Source organism: Anas acuta, chromosome 1 (genome assembly GCF_963932015.1).
Source record: "Anas acuta chromosome 1, bAnaAcu1.1, whole genome shotgun sequence".
NCBI lineage: Eukaryota > Metazoa > Chordata > Aves > Anseriformes > Anatidae > Anas > Anas acuta.
The window spans coordinates 178,936,205-178,954,306 of NC_088979.1; the positions used below are offsets into that span (position 1 = coordinate 178,936,205).

Here is an 18,102-nt window from a genome sequence, read left to right on the forward strand (position 1 = left end):
ACCATCTGTCAGCGTGTCTTAGTGTTTGGGAATCATTTCGTAATTATCTCCTAGTGCAGTTGCTGATGTTACACATCTGATGAAACACTTATGAAACGAAATGCTTTAGGGAAATAGACCTTTCAGTATGCATTGTAGAATTGCAGGAAGCTTTCTGTGTTTTTTGTTACTCCTGAAATAATTGTACTCTGCTTTTTTATTGCAGTATCTACTAGAAATGAAAAGCTTAATTCTGCCCCCTGAACATATTCTGAAGAGAGGGGACAGTGAAGCAATAGCATATGCTTTCTTTCATCTTCAACACTGGAAAAGGGTAGAGGGAGCATTGAATCTCTTACACTGTACATGGGAAGGCAGTAAGTAATTCTTTTTTCTTACAAAGAAGCTAATCAAATATTTTTCATTGAATGTCATGAGAAAATGAGAGATTTTTGTGAAGTATAGCATGTGGAATTTTTGGAGGTCAGTGATATCTTCACTAGCACTGAAATATTTGAAATGTGTAGTATAAAGCAAGACAGTATTTTATGATTTTGATTTTTATTTTTTTGCATTGACAAGCTGGAGTGAATCCAGTGGAGGACCGCTAGAATGCCTGGGAAGCTGGAATATGTGATGTAGGAAAAGACACTGGGGGAGCTGGGTTTATCCAGCTTGGGAAAGACTTCTGGTGGGTGTAAGGGGGATTCGGCTGCTGTCTTTGGACACCCAGTAGAAAGAAATTATGGGAGATAGAGCCAGAGTCCTCTCAGAAGGGCACAACACAAAGACAAGATGCAATAAACACAAGTTGCAGCACGAGAAATTCAATCTAGACATGGGAAAAATATTTTCAGAATGAAAGTGGTGATGCATTGGAACAGGTTGCTGATAGGTGGTGAGATCACCATCCCTGGAGGTTCTCGGAGCTCAGCTGGACATGGCCCTGAGCAGTTGGATCTAACTTGGAAGGTGACCTTACTTTGAGTTGGAGGTTAGAGTGTATGATCTCCAAAGATCATATATTACCCCTTCACATCTAAATTACCTTATCCTGTCTTTAATGTCTCCTTTTCAGGTTTCAAGGAATTAAAAACGACCATTTAGAAAGAGCCTTTATGGCCTTTTTTATGATGATTTTTTCTTTCTGTAATCCAGTCCATTTTTTTCTGCAGTGCTGTCTTCTGCTTTCTTTCAGCCTTTTCATATATTATCATACCACCAGTTTTTTCCTTCCTTCGTTTGCTCTTCTCACTTAGGTTTGTTAGAGAAGGTAGAGGTTGTCACTGTGATAATTTCTACAGAAAGGAACTTACCACTTGAAACACAGCTTAAAAGTGACTTACTGTCTCGGTCACTGTATTAAATGACCTGAACTTGTCTGATCTGTAGGATATGTTTCCTGAGGAAACAATGGCCTTAATTCTAGGTGTGTAGAACACCTTGTTTGGTAATTAGTAACATAGTCATTTGGGGGTTGATCTCTCTCCTATCAGCTTGCTTTTTTCCTGTGATTTCTTCCATTCTGTTATTTTCTCTGTCATAGCTTTCTTACCAGTGGTTTATTTTCAGTGGTTTGTCCTTCTGTAGAATTTCTTTTCCAGATGCTTGCAGAAGTCCTTTAGCCCAAAGCCTCATTATATGTCATCATTATGGAGCAGCATTTTGGAGAGAATCCCAAATAGATCTTCTTTTGCTTTGTCAGGCTGGGGAGTCCTTAAGGGGCTGTTTCCAAGACCAGCTTGTGGCACTGGAGGCTGGTTGCACTGCAGTCATCCTGCCAACTAGGAAATGTAGTCATCTGTGCCTCAAGGCAATGTGGGGCATTCCCATCTAGCTACATGAATCAATTCCTCTCTTTATTACCCCCCACAGCAAGCTGAATATGTAATTCATTAGGAAATATTGGTACCTTAGCCTGTAAGATGTTAATGACTGTTGTTGTGTAACCTATAAAGAAAAATCTCATTTTGCACAGCAGCTTCAGAGAGAGATGAACTGTGCAGTGGCCCTCAAGAACTTTTTTCAGATTTTCCTTAAGCATGGATAGTCATGGGATTTAATGGTTTCACCAGAATTTAGTCTAATAATTGTAACTTCTGGTCCATATCTTAGTATGGGTAACATTCTTTAAGGATATAGGAAGCTGTTTATGTTGCTGTTACATCCTTTATTTGATAAAGGTTTCCTTAGCATCTCTGTCTAATTGTAAGTTAAATCCAGTGGAAACATGACAGAGAAAACAGAGTTAATTAAATACTATTTCATACCAACAGCCTGCCATATGGGGTCAGTTGCCCTCACTTTCTTTCATTCATGTGCTTGTCACATCTTGAAACTGTGCTATTCTGCCAATGCGCTTAAAATACCCACAAGCCTCAGCTTAGCAGGTTGTGTGTAGGAAGGTAAAGCCCACAGACACGTGTACTCTTCAGCTGTAACCCTGTGACAACTGGGCAGAACTAAGTACAGTGTCTGAGTTAGTTGCTTGGGTGCACCTTCTGAACGCTTCTGAGGAGAATAAGGGCACTCCTAAGTAAGGTGGCCTCTGACAAAAGTTGTCTTTGTGGTATTTTCAGCTCTGAAGTGCCTACAGAGTGCTTTGTCTAAATTGTATTCAGTAATTGAGAGAAGTGAGGTTATGAAAATAATGATAATCATCAAACTAGAAAGTTATTTGTTTCCTGCTCCTATTTTTTTTTTTGATCAGTCAAAATAAAGTTGTATTCATGGTGCAGATTGTAAGCCCGAGTGACACCATGTGAAATGCTGCTCTGGGTTGGATTCAGGTGCTCCATACAGAAAGTGTTTCCAAATTTCAAGGGAGTCCGAGGAGCCTGATCATCACTGTCAGTTTCTAAACATGCACCACATTTCCCATTGTTTGCATGAAGAGTAAATACCTACGTGTTCTCAGCCATTATGGTAGCTTTTACGAGTATATGGATCAACGGTGAATTGCCACTGTAGGAGTAGTTTCTGTTTATACATAAACTCTTTGTGTATACACCAGAGTACTTTCTTCTGTGGCTGATAATCCTGCTAAATAAACTATTTTGTTGTAAATATTCAATATTCGGTCACATGTTGAAGGTGGCTGTTTAAATTCAACGCAATCCGTTCTGCCATCTTTAGCTTTACTGTCCCTTTTGATTTCAATTACAGTCTTAATACTACTGCAATTTAGGGTGAGGCAGAAGAGGCTTGATCATCTGTTTAAATATTAAGCCAAAATTTCAGGAGAATACTTCTGTTAGTGATTTTGAAGTAACGAGCATTGAACATCCATCCCTCCACATCCATTGTTGTACAGACACTCAAGGTTGTTTCATGTGAGGATCAAACAAGGCTTGGTTTATTGGATTTTTACTTGGCTTTTTGGGGGCACTGTGAAGAGTATGAAGGGTTAATATTAGAAGACCTTTACAGCCTGGGCTGTTTTCTAAAACTGCTGGAAATTAAGGGACTGCCTCTTAGGGAACAAGCGTGGGGCAGAAAGCTCTGATGCTCCTCTGCCACATGCTGATTTTGATGCTCTTGTGATGTTTGTCAACAGTAAGTACATGTATTTCAGTAGCTTTAATGAAGCCCTAAGGAGCACTGTTATGCAAGTATGTAGTTGAGGCTCATAGAGTTAAAAACAACTTCCCCAAAACTCTCCTAGTTAGTGTCAGAACAAGAATTCTGGTTTTCTTCTCCCTCCGAGCAGTACCTGGTTCAGGTTACTTCAACTCTGGGTTTCACCTTGTCTCCAAGGCTGCAGATGAATGTCATGTTGAAGCAGAGAGCCAGGAGGAAGAAAGGCCACTTATATCCTCCAATCTGCGGTGCCCCAGAGAGAGATTGCAGAGCAGGAAATGAGCAGAAGCATGACTACGACTTGTCATTTTCCAGCAGAGAACCTGTTTGTTTTTTCTTCTCAAGAATGAGTATAAACAGATCTGTAGAGCAGAAGCTTGTTGAATGAGCTTGCTTTTTCTGTCGTTAGACTCCCTTGCCGTCAATGGAAGGGAATAGATGCTGGTTCCTCCAACCTGCTTTAGACATCTAGGTTAGAGTGAGATGCTTCCAGCTGCCCAATGCTTCCCACCAAATGAGTGTAGACAACGAGTTTGAATGGAGACATCTTGATGGTAGTTGTTGCTGTTTCTCAAAGTAAGTTCCTCTATCCTTCTCGCAGTTGTCTAAAACCTCCTAACTGTCTCTGAGGTAAGACAATAGCTCTATCAGGAAGCACCGTACGTATCAGATCAGTGGAAAACACAGAGTATGTCCTGAAGTTCATGATGATAGCTGATGGATGAGATATTCACTGCTTTAGACTGATGCAAATCTCCAGAGGAAAGGAGGAGCAGAAAGATTTTGGAAAGTGTGCTTCCAAGACTAGATGTTTGAATTTCCTGGTCCCTTCAGCAAATACTCACTAGCAAGCCATTTTTTTGACCTCTGTGTGCCTGATACCTTCATTGTGGGTCTGTTAGTGCAGACACTTCATATGAATAAAGAATGCTGTCCCTCTGCCTCTGCATATTCTATAGCCTAACAGATGGAATTGCCATGTTACTTCATAACAGTGCTGTTTGTAAAATCTTATACAGAATATAGTTAATTCAGTATTTTTAAAGCAGCTTGCAAGTAAAAAGCATGGTTCTGTCCATAAAGGCACTCTTTATACATTAAGAAGTCCTTGAAAGAATACCACCTAGCCAACAAAATCTGAGAATCATTCCAAGATTGTATGCAAATGCATTTCTTCTTAATAGTGCTATTGAGGTTGAGATTCAAATTCGTTGTCTCCTGATGTAGATCATGTTCTGACATTAAAGAAAATCATACTAGGACTTCTCCTAGAGGATACATTGCATGGAGAGGTTTCTAGGTTCTTTTGAAATTTTTTTTTTCAAAAATTTTGAAATTTTTGGTAATTCAACAGTCTTTTGCACTTCCTCGCATAGAAAATAATTATTAGGTAGGTAGTTTTACTTTGTAGAAGCACTTAGAAACACGAGTATTTGATTTACAAAGAGCGGAGGCACGGAATATCTTTTCTTTCTATCTCAGTGTAAGAAGTTTCTGACAACAGAGAAAAATTTCTTATGATTTATCGTAGTAATCTCCCAAAAAGCAGTGTGTTACGTAGATGCAGATAGTCATACACCTGTAATACAGAATGGCTGCATTCCAAGTATTGAAATTGAATGTGTAATGTTTTTATTTTTAAACAATATTCAAATATTCTCAAATACAAAAAGAAATACCACAGTAGCTGGAGTTACACTGGCTAATTGTTATTCTGCTTTGAGGATTTCCAACTCCTGTACTATTGCTTTAAATGTAATCAAAAATTAACACACAATTGCACAAAATTTACAGCTAATATTATTTCAAATGCAGTGTGCACAGCTGAAAACGTTGGGGTATTGTGTATTTTAAACCAATTCCTCAGTTGCCTTAGAGCAAAAGATAATGGAATATTATTGCGTGGGGGTGGGCAGCACCTAATATCTAAAATACACAGTGCTTCTAGGACATCTGGTGAGGAAAATATTGCTTCAGTGACTGATGTTCATAGGGACAGTGAGAATAACACGTTGATGACATTTTAACAGTGAGAATAATATATAGGATAATGGAAAAGGAGGCATTGATTGCAGAGCTATAATTCAGTCAAGTGCACTGATGTTTCCATAAACCACATGAGCATAACTCAGATGGCCTATGACATCACCACAGGCCAGATTTAGTAATCCATCTCCCTCCCTCTCCGTTATTATTTTCAAATTTAAAAGCATGTAGGATTAAGTATTATTTTATCCACGACCTGAAGATTTATATCAAAAACCTGACTTTATCTGGTGCGTTTAAGAAGAATGTATTTGAGGAACCTGGTTTTAATAATTCGATATTAATCTTTGATTGCCAAATACAAAATGAAAACATGACTATGATGGAAAACTGGTTCTCTGGGCTTGACTCATCCACGTTACCTGTATTGGTGGAGTGTGATGGGTAAATCACTGCGGCTGGTAGTGGGCTTTTTTCCATGCAACTTTTAGTATGCCTGATGCACAGAGATTGCAAGGATTGGTCAAAATTCACAAGCTTGGTTGGTCATTTTTGCAGGCTACACGTGTTATATCAGATACAGTTCTTTCCCTGAAATTTAAAAATGCTGGGGCATGAAAGTCTAAGACAAAATGTGTAAATTTGGCCATAGAATTGTTAAAGTATGTCAGGCCATGATCATGCAAACATTTGTGTACATAGCTGCAACAGGGTCTCACCTGACACTCCCAAGAATAAAAGTAAACTGTTTTCAGTATCAAAAGCTAAGTGTAGATTTATATTTTGGCATTTCATTTATCAATATATAAACTGTTTGTAACAACGTATAAACATTTTACTGTTTCTGTGTTTGTTTTTCAAAATTGTCAATGGAGTTAAATGTCTTCAGTGACTGCCACGCTCACGGTAATTCATGCATGGTGTTGTTTTCTTTCCAGCTTTCAGAATGATCCCCTATCCACTGGAAAAAGGACATCTTTTCTACCCTTACCCTATTTGTACAGAAACTGCAGATAGAGAACTACTACCATGTACGTTGCACTTTTCTTATTGTTGGCATCAAAGAAGTGTTTACATGAGTCTCACCATACCGATTGCTACCGATGCTCTTTAAATTGAATGTGCTGGATTGGAGCAAGCAGTTGACAGCAAGTCTCTGGAGCTCACTTGATTGTTTAAAAGGCCATAGTTCATGATGATTAGCTATCTTTATTGTTGTCAACAGCATGGAGATAGGGAGTGAGATTACTGAGGAGATATAAATCTGTTAGATCTCACTGCTTCTCTCTTGCCAAGACAGTGGAAAATATGTCTGATCTTTTATCTAGGATAACAACACATCAAACCAAGAGCACAGTTGCACAGCCGTGTTAGTCTTGTGCAGACACACTAGCTACTTAATTCCAAGGCAAGATCAAACCTGCCTGAGGATGGCTGGATCATTAATGCAGCTGTTATTCTGACAGGTTATTTTGACGTTTTCTGAAAAGCCGTCCAAAATAACAAGAAAGGGTTTTCTTCATGTAATGATGTGTGTGCTATTATAAAGAGATTGATGTGAAAATATCTCACTCATTTATCATATATGTTTATGGTATGTATTAGCTAAGTGCCAGCAGTGTTCCCAGTGCTCTGCAAGATACAGCTATAAAGACAGATCCAGCCCTGGGGAAGAGTTTTAGAACAAGCAAATGGGACTGCTTGCGGCGCGTGCAGGGGAGCACAAGAATGCAGAGGAAGAGCTGAAGCAGCCAGCCTTGTATACAGTTAGGCTTCGGTCCCACATGTTTTCTCACCAAAGGCAGTGGGATCTGTGAGCACACATGGGACACACACAAGTGCAGAGGAGACAAACACAGGTTGATCCGAGGAAGGAGATCCCTCTCTCACTGTCTCTATTCGGATGAAGCAATAAAGAGAAATCTTTGAAAAAAGTAAAACTCAGCCTGCTTCTGCTGGGAGTGCTGGTTTTGAGGGCATTTGTTCTCTTTGTAGTCTTTCATTCATGACCTCTCTGCTTTGGGCTAAAAAATGTATCGCCACTTTTAATGAGCCTGGGTAAACATGAGGTGAGAATAAGATGGCTACAGTATGCTCACTGTGAGGCTCTCCTTCACAGCGCATTCTCACTGATATTACACAGAAATCCTTGGCAACCGACAGTATCTCCCCACCCCATTAGAATCACCCTAATTACAACAACACCTCTTCGAGTGCTCTGCATGCTTTACTCGGAGGGATACTGAACTGGGGAGGGTGGAGTGTCAGGAGATGCAGGAATGACAAAGTCATGCAGAATAGTTCAGCACTCTCGTTCTAGATGCACAATGATTTTTTCCTGTCAGATGTTAGAAGCAAGGGACTCTTTAACAACATACTCAGATAGTCATGTGTTGTTCCTGCAGTTATGGGAAATGCATTTCACTGCAAAATCTCTTGGTTTTGAGTAGGGAAGGGTTTAATGTACTGTGACAGACACAGATGGGTTAAAGCGGTTTGTCGTACCTGTCCACACCCTTTATTTGCTTGTGATTCAAAGGAGAGTCAGCTGGAGTGATACCAGAGCACTGAGATCTGAGAGGATATTCCAATTAAAAATACCGATCGCATAACTTTAGCCATGACTTGATAACACACAAGAAAAAGAAGTTTGAGGCCGTGTCAAAGGCACATGCAAACAACTGCACACCAGAAATTGTCGACATTAATATTGCAAATTATGTGTTTGTTTTTTTTTAATAAATAATAATAATACAAAACCCCTAAATTAAACATGTTTTGGGTTTATAATATTTAAATTTAAAATCTTAAGAATTCCTACTGTTTGTATTGGAAAGCACTCCACCCTGGAAGAGCTCAGTCATATTGCTCTGCCATGCTGCTGGATTGCCCTGTGCTTATGTTGCCTGCACGTATGGTGAGATGAGACCTGATCACTGAAGTGAAGAAAGTAGGCAAAATGGAAGAGTAATGTCTTGTGTGCGTATAAATAGTCAGGGGATTTCGGTATATGGGAAGCTTTGAGGTTGGTCTTGTATCAGAAAAAAATATTTCAAAGTTTGCATGTATCTTGGCTGTAACTCCAAACTATGGACTGAATGAGTGAAGCAGGCAGACAAGATTTCACCAAACGTTTTGCCAACCCAGACAGATTTTCACCTTGAATCAGAGCCACCATAAAGGTTTAAGGAATATAATCTTCTAGTAGAGTGCTCCTTGTCCTCCTCCAACCCTGTAATTATTGTCTGTGCTGCTTCCTCCAAAGCCCAGTGAGCAATTTTTTAATAACCAGAGTCAAGGAAATTCTTGCATTCCTTTTAGTGTATACTAACAAACAGGTTAAAATTTCACTGTTAAAGTTCATTTTTCAAAACTTCCAAAAGCTGTTGCATTGTTACAAGGATACAAAGAATTGTGAAAATTTGGAATTGAAAGTATGTGTTTGTATGTCCTACACTTAGGATAGCATTTCTTGGTTCTGCACATGTAAGCCCCAGAATTTACTGTTACAATGAAGGTAGTTTTACAGCCTGCTTAAACCAATCCACAACCATGCGGCTGCTGAAAGACTGCTCCCACTGCTGCTCCCAGGTGAATGTTTCTGCACCCAGTGTTTATCAGCATTAGCAAACATGCAGCCATACGGCTAGTCAGTGGTCTGCAGAAAAAAATGGCCATTTTATTTGTAGGTAATTTTTCTGGGGTTAGTGGTTGCATAGTTGCATTACAGCTAGCTCTGACATAAGGAAAGCAAAAGTAGTTTTTTAGGTAGGTCAGAGTAAGGTAGATAGGATCTTGAGATCAGAATTACTTGGCAGTAAGACAGCTGACACAACAATAGCATTGGCCTAAGATGTTTCAGATCTTCTGTATGTTTCTTTCTTCAAAAGCGTCTTTGGGTGTCTATGACTGTTTAAAACCACATAAGAATGTTGTTTGTTTTTACATTCAATGCCCTCTCCTTCCCTCTTTTTTCTACAGCATTTCATGAAGTTTCAGTTTACCCCAAGAAAGAGCTTCCCTTCTTCATCCTCTTCACTGCTGGACTCTGTTCTTTCACAGCCATGCTAGCCCTCTTGACACATCAGTTCCCAGAGCTTATGGGGGTCTTCGCAAAAGCTGTGAGTATTCCCTGCTGCTGCTCTCTTCTGGTAACTAAAGACACAGATACAGGAAGAGCTGAGAGAAATATTGCTGAGGATTAAACATCTGCACATTCACTAATATAAATAAAACATCATGAGATGTCTGAGCAGGGACATTGAACAACTCTCAAGGGTTTGAATCAGTGAAACACACTACTGTCTTCTTGGGTTTACATGGCTCTTTGGTTAGGTTACATCTCTTGTGATTTTGCCAAAAAAGGTCTCGGATGGACAAGGTAATGTCTGTGTTTGCGTACATAATCCAATAAAATAAACTAATTATGGTTTGCAGAACTCCTCTGTTTAGTGTAGAGCCATTAATGACTGTACCATGCTTCCCAGTGCAGTGAAAACTCTTAGAATGAGCAGAAACAATCTGCTCTTAACGAGGGGAAATTTCTCTGTTCTTTCCCCATGAAACAAGTACCATCAATGTACTCATAACTTCCCTCATAACTTCTCTTAACTGCATCCAGGGAAGTCTGTGCTAATTCTGCTTCTGTAACCCACTAAGGATTAATAAGAGTTGGAGGCTGAGGGGGAAAGGCCATGAACTGTTCACACGTTTTTTTTTTCATTTCAAAGCCAAGAACATCATTGTTCTGGTGTTCTAGGATATGAAAACAAACAAACAAACAAACAGACAACAACAACAACAAAAACACATTCTAGAACAGTTCCAAGATGATCAAAAAACTGTGTGCTCTTCCAGGAAATGCTGGATATCCTCTGTAAGAATATGTTTTCTCAAATATATTTGTACCTGATATAGGTGTTGTGGATTTGTTGCTTTTGACATTGAGGGGTCAGGGGTGAAGAAAACTAGGCTGAATGGCTTTGTCAAATTCCAGACTGCAAATACTTTCTCAAGCTCCCTTTGCAAGGGAACCAGGTCTTCCACAAGGCTTGTGAGTGATGGACGTCTGGTACAGCAATGGCTCTAGCGTCAATAATTTTGCTTCATTAGTTCTAGAAGACAGACAATAAGTTAAGCTGTAGCAAAAGATACCACTTCTATCAGTAAAAAGTGCTGAAGACTGTCTGAAATGCTATTCTTTTCTCTTGTTTCTATTTGATGGACAGTAATTGTGCAGCTCAGGCATATGTTCCGAAGCTTCTTTGTTAAGCGTTTTTGTTTGTTTTTTCATTCAGTCTTTGCAATGTGTGACCCTTGTTTGGGGGCTCTTTCGGTGTAATCTTCAGTTTTCTGATGCTGCCAGTTAATGAGATGAAATCTGTCCCTGTTAGACTTGTCCCTGTGCTCGTCAGCCCTGTATCCTCAACAAAGGGCATATGTCAAGCATGCAGCACGATGAGGTTTTGCACTGAGTGTGCCCACTGCAGGCAGTGAGCTGCTGGAGCTGGAGAAAATTGGTAGCGTGTTTGTGTGAGCTTAACTCACCTGGCTGTGGTTACTGAGTGCAATCAGACAGAAACATCAGAAGTTTAGTGGTGATGTTAGTAATTGTTTCTCAGTTTTGTGGAGCCTCCAGGCTCCAAGGCCATTTGGGGAGCAGAGTCTCTCTAGAAGGATCTGCTTCCTTGATGTGTAAGTGCAGTTGCCGTTGGTGTTAAACTAATAGAACAGACACCACAGCTCGTGTTGTACATAGGAAGGGCAGAATCCAGGCCTGTGACGTTCCCTCAGTGACTCACAAAAAGGCTTTGCTTCAGATGGCTCGTTCTGGTATCTCCTCCGGGAGAAGTAGCTCAGGTATATGAGACTGAAGAAAATCACAGCAGCCATCTCTTTGAAATGTAGCTGTGTCAGGACAGAATAGAAAAGGTTGACCAGCCATAGCTCGTCCCTTTCAGTTTTAGGGAAGATCGTTTCATAAATAACTCAAAGATGGATGTGTTGACTGTTGCTGTAGCTACATGCATTGAGTTACCTACGCCTGCATGGTCAGTGCTCATTGCCTTGTGGTCTGTTACAAACAGCACGAAACTGTGGTTTAATGGGTCAAGATTATTCTTTCTCTATGCCTTCCAGTCCCAAAAGCGTTTCACAGATGTAATATCATCGTCACAGCCCAGGCTTATGTTACTGTAAGTCGATATTTGTTGTATTTCACAAACACTAACTAAGTTAGCATGAGTGGGCGTTGGGAACTGGCTTTGACCTGTTCTCCAGGAAGCATCTTGTTGCACTCTTCCATAGCCCATTAACCCACACGCTCTCACTGTCCTGGCACACAGGGGCTCCAGACTGGTTTGGCATACATACAGATTTGTGAAAAAGCTGTGGAGACCACCCCATATGTGGATATCTACTCAATTTCATGAATTAGTCTGCAAAAAATCTAGTTGCGAACTGTGTTAATAACAGCATTTAATCTTGTATGTCAAGAGGGAAGGAAGAAGGAGAGAGAGCAAAGGAAAGAAATCACAGAAGTGACATTTTCTAACCCCGTCTGTTCCATCCATTCTACTAAATGCTGGCCAGTTGTTCAGTTATGGTCAAATCTGACATGTGGGGATCCCAAAGATGTGGTGTTCTGGCACAATGTTGTGAAAATGGGCATCTGGCTGAAAGAGGAAGAGTGGTACCACCAGGAGGGGTTGCCACCTGAGTTCTGAGGCATTACTAAAGGTGGGAGTCCACATGCATGGTGAGACTAGGCCTCACGGATTCTGTTGTTTGCAGAGCTAAAGGAGAAATGCTGGTTACAATGGGAACTAAATCCAGTGGTACTAGGCATGTCCATACAATTTCAAGGTAAAACTCAATTTGTACAGAAGTCTTGATCATCTGTACTTAGAGAAAACTGATTTTCTCACGGAAAGACCCCCACGTCAGCTAGCTGGCTGTCCTGGGACCACAGGTATGAATCCGGCAGTGACAGACTCCCCAAGGCAGAGAAAGCCCCTGAGTGCTGAGGACCTCGCTGTGTGAGGCTGTGCCTCTGTGGCAGTGCCTTTGAGCAGCCTGTGTTACAGCACTGGATGCAGAAGTCCAAGGCATTTTAAAGCTGTTTTCCTCTTCTCGGAGGTTGACAAAGGCTCACAGGAGTTCACCAAACCCCATCAGTGCACCCCGTGTTTTGGAGCCACAACTTGCTCTGAGCACTGCCTGCCAGGTGAGCAGCAAGTGCAGATATTCCCAGTGCATCCAGCCAAGTCTGTCAGGTTGCACCTGGAAGTAGGCCTGGCTCTTCCCATGCAGAAATGAGAAGAATCCAGTTCTCCCATTCGAGTGTTTTGTCAGCCTGAGCATAAGGAACTTGAAAGTGACAACAGCTCTGAACATTTTTGCTTGGTTAGGAGAAGCACGTTCTTAGCTTACGCTTTTAATTTTTGCTAGACTTTCTAATGAGGCTTTTGGAGGTTGAATACATGAATATTTTGGACATGAATACAAGCAAAACAAATTCCTGATTGCATGGCTTGGATGGAATTGCACAGTGTAAATGCGTTTGAAAGTCTTCAACGTCATGCAGAAATATAACAATATCTAAATGCAGCTCCTTCATAACATGGCAGCAATATAACGATACAAAATAACGATAGCAAACTTTTACAGGTCTCCCATCGCCAGCTCTGCCACCTCAAATTCCTGTTTTTTCTGTTCTGTGTGGGAAAAGAAAAGGCAGGACCGAAGGGAAGAGCAAAAAACATTAAAACCAAACTGTGTGATGCAGACTGAGCCCTCCTGGGTGGCGAACCAGCCGGATGGGCAGCTGCCAGAGCTGCTGGAGGGCAGGAGCACAGGAGCACCATTTTTCCAAGGGCCTCACACCATGCCCTGCTCCAGCAGCCTGGTGGCTGGCTACCAGGCCTTGCACCAACCACGCTGTCAGCTGAGAGGAGCCCTTTGTGTCCTGCAGCTTTCAGGGCCAGGAAATGGGTTCTTTGTTACCTGTGAGAAGAGAAACTGAGCTGTGGGGTCAGGGTTTTAGCTGGATCTGTGAGAGACAGGCTGCTTGTGCCCAGTGAGCGAGAATATCATGGATTAGCAAGGAGAAGGCAGGAGGCAAACATCAGCACTTTAGAAGGAGAGGAGACTTCAAGATCGCCCCTGGGACAGCCTCAGCGCACCCCATTTACGTGGGCTCAAAGAAGAGAGCAGGTGGCATCCTGAACCACTTGCTGCCAGCAGGGGTTTTGCTCGGGCTTCAGTGGAGCCAGGCTTTGGTAGCCATGAATTCAGTTATCCTGTGTAAACCAGCTGATAAGCCAGGTGGAAAAGACGTAGCTCTTCTCTGCTCCAGAATCTTTGTTACGGGATGTAATCGACTACTTCAGGAACACAAAATCTGTGAATTGCAATAAAACTTACCATCAGGCAAATGAGGCTTAATTGATTTAACAAGTAGGCAATTAGCACAGGTCACAAAGCTGAGTGTTATCCACGTACGTGTGCTGGTGCAAGACTACCACTTAGATGAAGTGCTGCACAAAGAGCAGAAGTTGGCTTCTGAGGAGCTTTTTATATGCTTCAAAATTCACGGGACGTGTTGGAACAGTTCCCAGCTTAACCAGGGGAATGGTTGCACTTGGGCGAGCCACTGGGAGCAGGAATGGCAAACTCTGAGATTAGGGAGGTCAGCGCTGCGTTCATCCAGCTTTGATTCATGCCAATAGCTTGACAGCTGGTGTGTAGGGCTACAGCTGCAACACTGTTTGGCTGCAGGTAGGAAAGGCTTCTTCTCTGACCTGTGCTTATGACAAAATCTCTTTACCAGCGATGGCCCTACCTGATTCTTCCATGAGGCACAAGTTGACGGTGATGCAGGGTGTGCATTGTATGCAAATGTGTCCAAGAAGGGAAAAAAGAGTTTCAGTGCTCACTGTTGCCTTTAAAATGCATGGACTGAATTCAGAACATTAAAAAGAGCGTATGTGTGTCGTGTATTGTCTGATGCCCTCCTTTTGTCAGGAGAGAGACTTCTTACGGGCAAACAGAGAACACATCCAGCACCAGATCAGCTTTAACACTGACCTCCTAAGGAGACTTAATAGACTTGCCAGGGTAGTAAGCAGAGTTTGTGCCTTGTGCCGACTGCGCAGCAGTAACTGAAACACAAATCTGGTGCAGCTCTGTGCTGCTCAGTTCCACACAGAGCTGTTTGTTTCTGGCAAAGTCGCATCAGCCAAAACCGTGAGAAGGCACAGGGCTCAGAGTCCTGAGGCAGCCGACTCTGCACATCGTGGGATTCTCTCACACATGTGTAGGGCTCCAGAACACCTCCGTGGGATGTGCACAGTTGAATTAAAATTAGCGTAATGCCAAATAAAATAAAATAAATAATTGTATTATTAAGTAGTTGTAAATAAAATCAGTGTAATGAAGCCTGTTTCACTTCAGTAGGATTTGGTTTGAGCTTTTAGTGGCTTTAGTGTGAGCCTCGGTCCAGGATGTTAGACTTGTGGAAACTTCTGTAGTTCATCACTTCGATCTTTGTAGAAACGGGGCTCTTCCTTGCCTGACTGCAAAATCCAGAAATCTGTACACATGTGAGGCTCAGAATTTGGCAGAAAGGCTTTATGCATGAATTGTTTCATTTCTATAATGCCACAGAGTTTTAGAGAAGCAAGCAGCGAGAGTTTGTCATGTCAGACAGCTTTCTCCTGATGCGTATCGTGTCCTGGATTTTGACCTGAACGTGTATCTGATTTTTTGCAGTTCCTCAGCACCCTCTTTGCCCCTTTAAATTTTGTGATGGAAAAAGTGGAAAGCATCCTGCCCTCCAGCCTGTGGCACCAGCTGACGAGGATCTGAGGGAGCACACCCGCGGACTGACTGCCATGACGTCTTCTGTGCCAACTTTTTGTTGACCACAAGAAAGCATGATAAAAAGGGAAGCAGTTCTAAGACTTAAAAACTCTTCATGGATTGTCTGTTCTCATATGAAAACTGTTTTGTTGTACAAAATACATTGATGTTAGGTTCTATTATATTTTGCCTTCAGAAAAGACAAACTTAAAAATAAACTTTTTGTGTATTGCAGCATCGCTGTCTTCTGGCTTATTCTTCAAAGTTCAGACTGTACTTTGTGTTCTTCCACATCTGGGTGCTGTGTCTGCCTCACCACAACCAGGGCTTGGCTTCTCGCTCGGTTAATGAAGAGACACGACCAGCCCCACAGCTGAAAGCAGCAGAATCGCTGCCTCTTGTTGCAGAGTTCAGCCAGGGTGAAGCCCTCACCACTGCAGATGGCCTAGGCCAGGCTTCTCGGCATGTACAGCTCCTGCTTTGAGCAGCTTTTGTCTCTTGCTTGAGACAGTGTCAGCTCTCTGGGTGGTTTTAGTGGTGCATCAGGTTTCTGATTCCCATCCCTGCAGACAAAGGATTTGTGTGTAACTTACTGCTGGAGGTGGGAACGTCCCACAGACACCTCTGCCATGAGGCCAGCTCTAAAATGAACAATTTGACCTGGAAGTTGAAGCAGGTAGTCCCCGCTGTCAGGAACTGAAAGTGCACCCTTAGAGATGCCTCAAGGATTTCTTCTCATCTTGCCTCCCAGATGAGGGAGCGTTAATCTCAGGCAGTGGGGAAAGAAAGGCAACTTCGCCAGCCCCACTTAGAAATGTACAACATGGCACAGGGCACTGCTGTGGCTTTAAAAATGCTGAGCAGTTTCAGGGACTGTGATTAGCCGGAGATAAATTCGTTTATCAATGAGGAAATTAGTGAGCAAAGACAAACCTCCCGTTACTGGTGTTGCTATTAGAGTAAGGTATCATCAGCAAGAACTGAGTGACTTCAGTTTTTGCCCTTTTGACCACAGGTAGGCTGCTCTGTGCAGGAGCAGGAACAGGCGAGCAGTGGTGCTGCATTAAAGCAACAGCTGCTGTGCAAGGAGAAAAGCGCCAGCCCTGTGCCAGGAGCGATGGGTTGTAAGAACGAGACCGGGGATGAACGCAGAGGAGCAGGGAGCCCAGAGCTGGCTCCGTGTGGCACCTGGGGGCTTCCGTGCAGGATTTTCATCTCAAGCCATTAGTCCTGCAAAGCGGCTCGCGGTCGTGTTGAAAATAGTGTGGCTTACACCCAGTGTGGGATGTGGCAAATGACTACAGGTGGAGGACAAGGAGTGGAAATGTGAAGTGGAGCAATGTTTATGTTCTCAGCATTGCACCTGAATTGCTAAAGCATCCACAAGGGAATACCTGTAAAGCAGCACTCCTGGGCATCTCCAGGGGTAAAACTGAGGATAATTTTATTCGTTTGACTCACAACCATGCTGTCAAATCAGAAGGATCAGGCTCAGCCAGCCTTTGGTTGCTTTGCCCTTGTCGGCTCTTGTTGCCCCGTGTAGCTTTGTGTCGCTTACCCCCAGCCACCTCAAACACCTTTCAGAGTTGATTTAAATATGCCCGACATTTCATAGGAACAAATTGCTGTGATTGAATATATAAATGTGCTTGCACGCCAGCGTATGTGTAGCTGTGTGCAGATGTCCATGTCTGTCAGCAGCTGAGGTACGAGCTTGGCCTGCTGTTGGAGGAAGCGCTAACGTGACAGTAGCTGTGTGGGAATTATTACCTGCACCAATCTGTGTGACAAAAAAAGAATGCTCAATTCCTTGGAACAACCAGAGCCTTCCCTTGAACTCTGGGGAACTTAGAGGAGCTCAAAAATACCTTTATGCAATTATTATTTCTACTATCCATCTCCTTTATAGGCAGTAATGAGCTATGGTTTTTATCTAGAAAGCATCTTTCTGCTTTAATTATTCTTCTAGGCATCTGAGAGACCAGGCAAGTCAGACAAAGGATTTTCTTTTTTCATCAGGCATAGTCTGATGCCTCAGGGGTTCGTGCCTCTGACATGTTTCCTGTGAAGTTCAGCACTGCTGAGATCAAACACCGAGCACAGCCTGTGATTACCCTGATAGAAAGCCCCTGGCTCGGTGCGGAGATGAGCGCTCCGAAATCTGGTTCGGGTAGTAACTCATCTGTAGTTTGAAGGCTTACGGAGAGGGGGGCTTTTTAACTCAACATTCACAGTTCCCGGTTTGGTTTTTGTTTGTTTCCTTAAGGACACCCCCATGCAGTTTGGCTGCACGCTCAGCCTGGCTAAAGCTCTTTTCCCCCTCGCCACCATCGAGCGTCTGGCCTGGGGCTGGGCAGGGGGAATTGCCCCCAGCCTGCGGCCTGGCTGCCAGCCCCCAGCCGCTCTGCAGGACCAGAAGTAGGGACAATGAGGGACTGCATTTCTAATTAAAACCTAATTAAAATCTGCGAAGAAGGTTCTGTAGGGCTGGGAGGTGAGGAGGTTGCACATACTGCATGCGGAGACTTTTTCAAAAAAAAACACAAAAAACAAACACAACACACCACAAAAGCAGCCCAACAATCTCTGTAGCTGTGGTACTAACATGACAACGTACCAGTCCTAAAAGTCATTCCCAGTGTCCAAGAGGTAAAATAAAGTCAGATTTTTGGGGTGTGATTTCTCCTAAAAGAGATG

The 18,102-nt window shown here is 42.5% G+C and overlaps 1 protein-coding gene across 5 annotated transcripts in view; it reads left to right on the forward strand.

The window, feature by feature from the left end:
* ST7 (suppression of tumorigenicity 7) overlaps positions 1 to 15,639 on the forward strand; it is a 139,723-nt gene extending 124,084 nt beyond the window's left edge. For all 5 annotated transcript variants that reach the window (XM_068669537.1, XM_068669538.1, XM_068669541.1 and 2 more), the window contains 4 exons: positions 206 to 356; positions 6,483 to 6,575; positions 9,526 to 9,665; positions 15,316 to 15,639. In XM_068669537.1, the coding sequence (XP_068525638.1) occupies positions 206 to 356; positions 6,483 to 6,575; positions 9,526 to 9,665; positions 15,316 to 15,411 (480 nt within the window). In that variant the 3' untranslated portion in view covers positions 15,412 to 15,639. The remainder of the gene's footprint in view (positions 1 to 205; positions 357 to 6,482; positions 6,576 to 9,525; positions 9,666 to 15,315) is intronic.
* Positions 15,640 to 18,102: the final 2,463 nt, after the last annotated feature.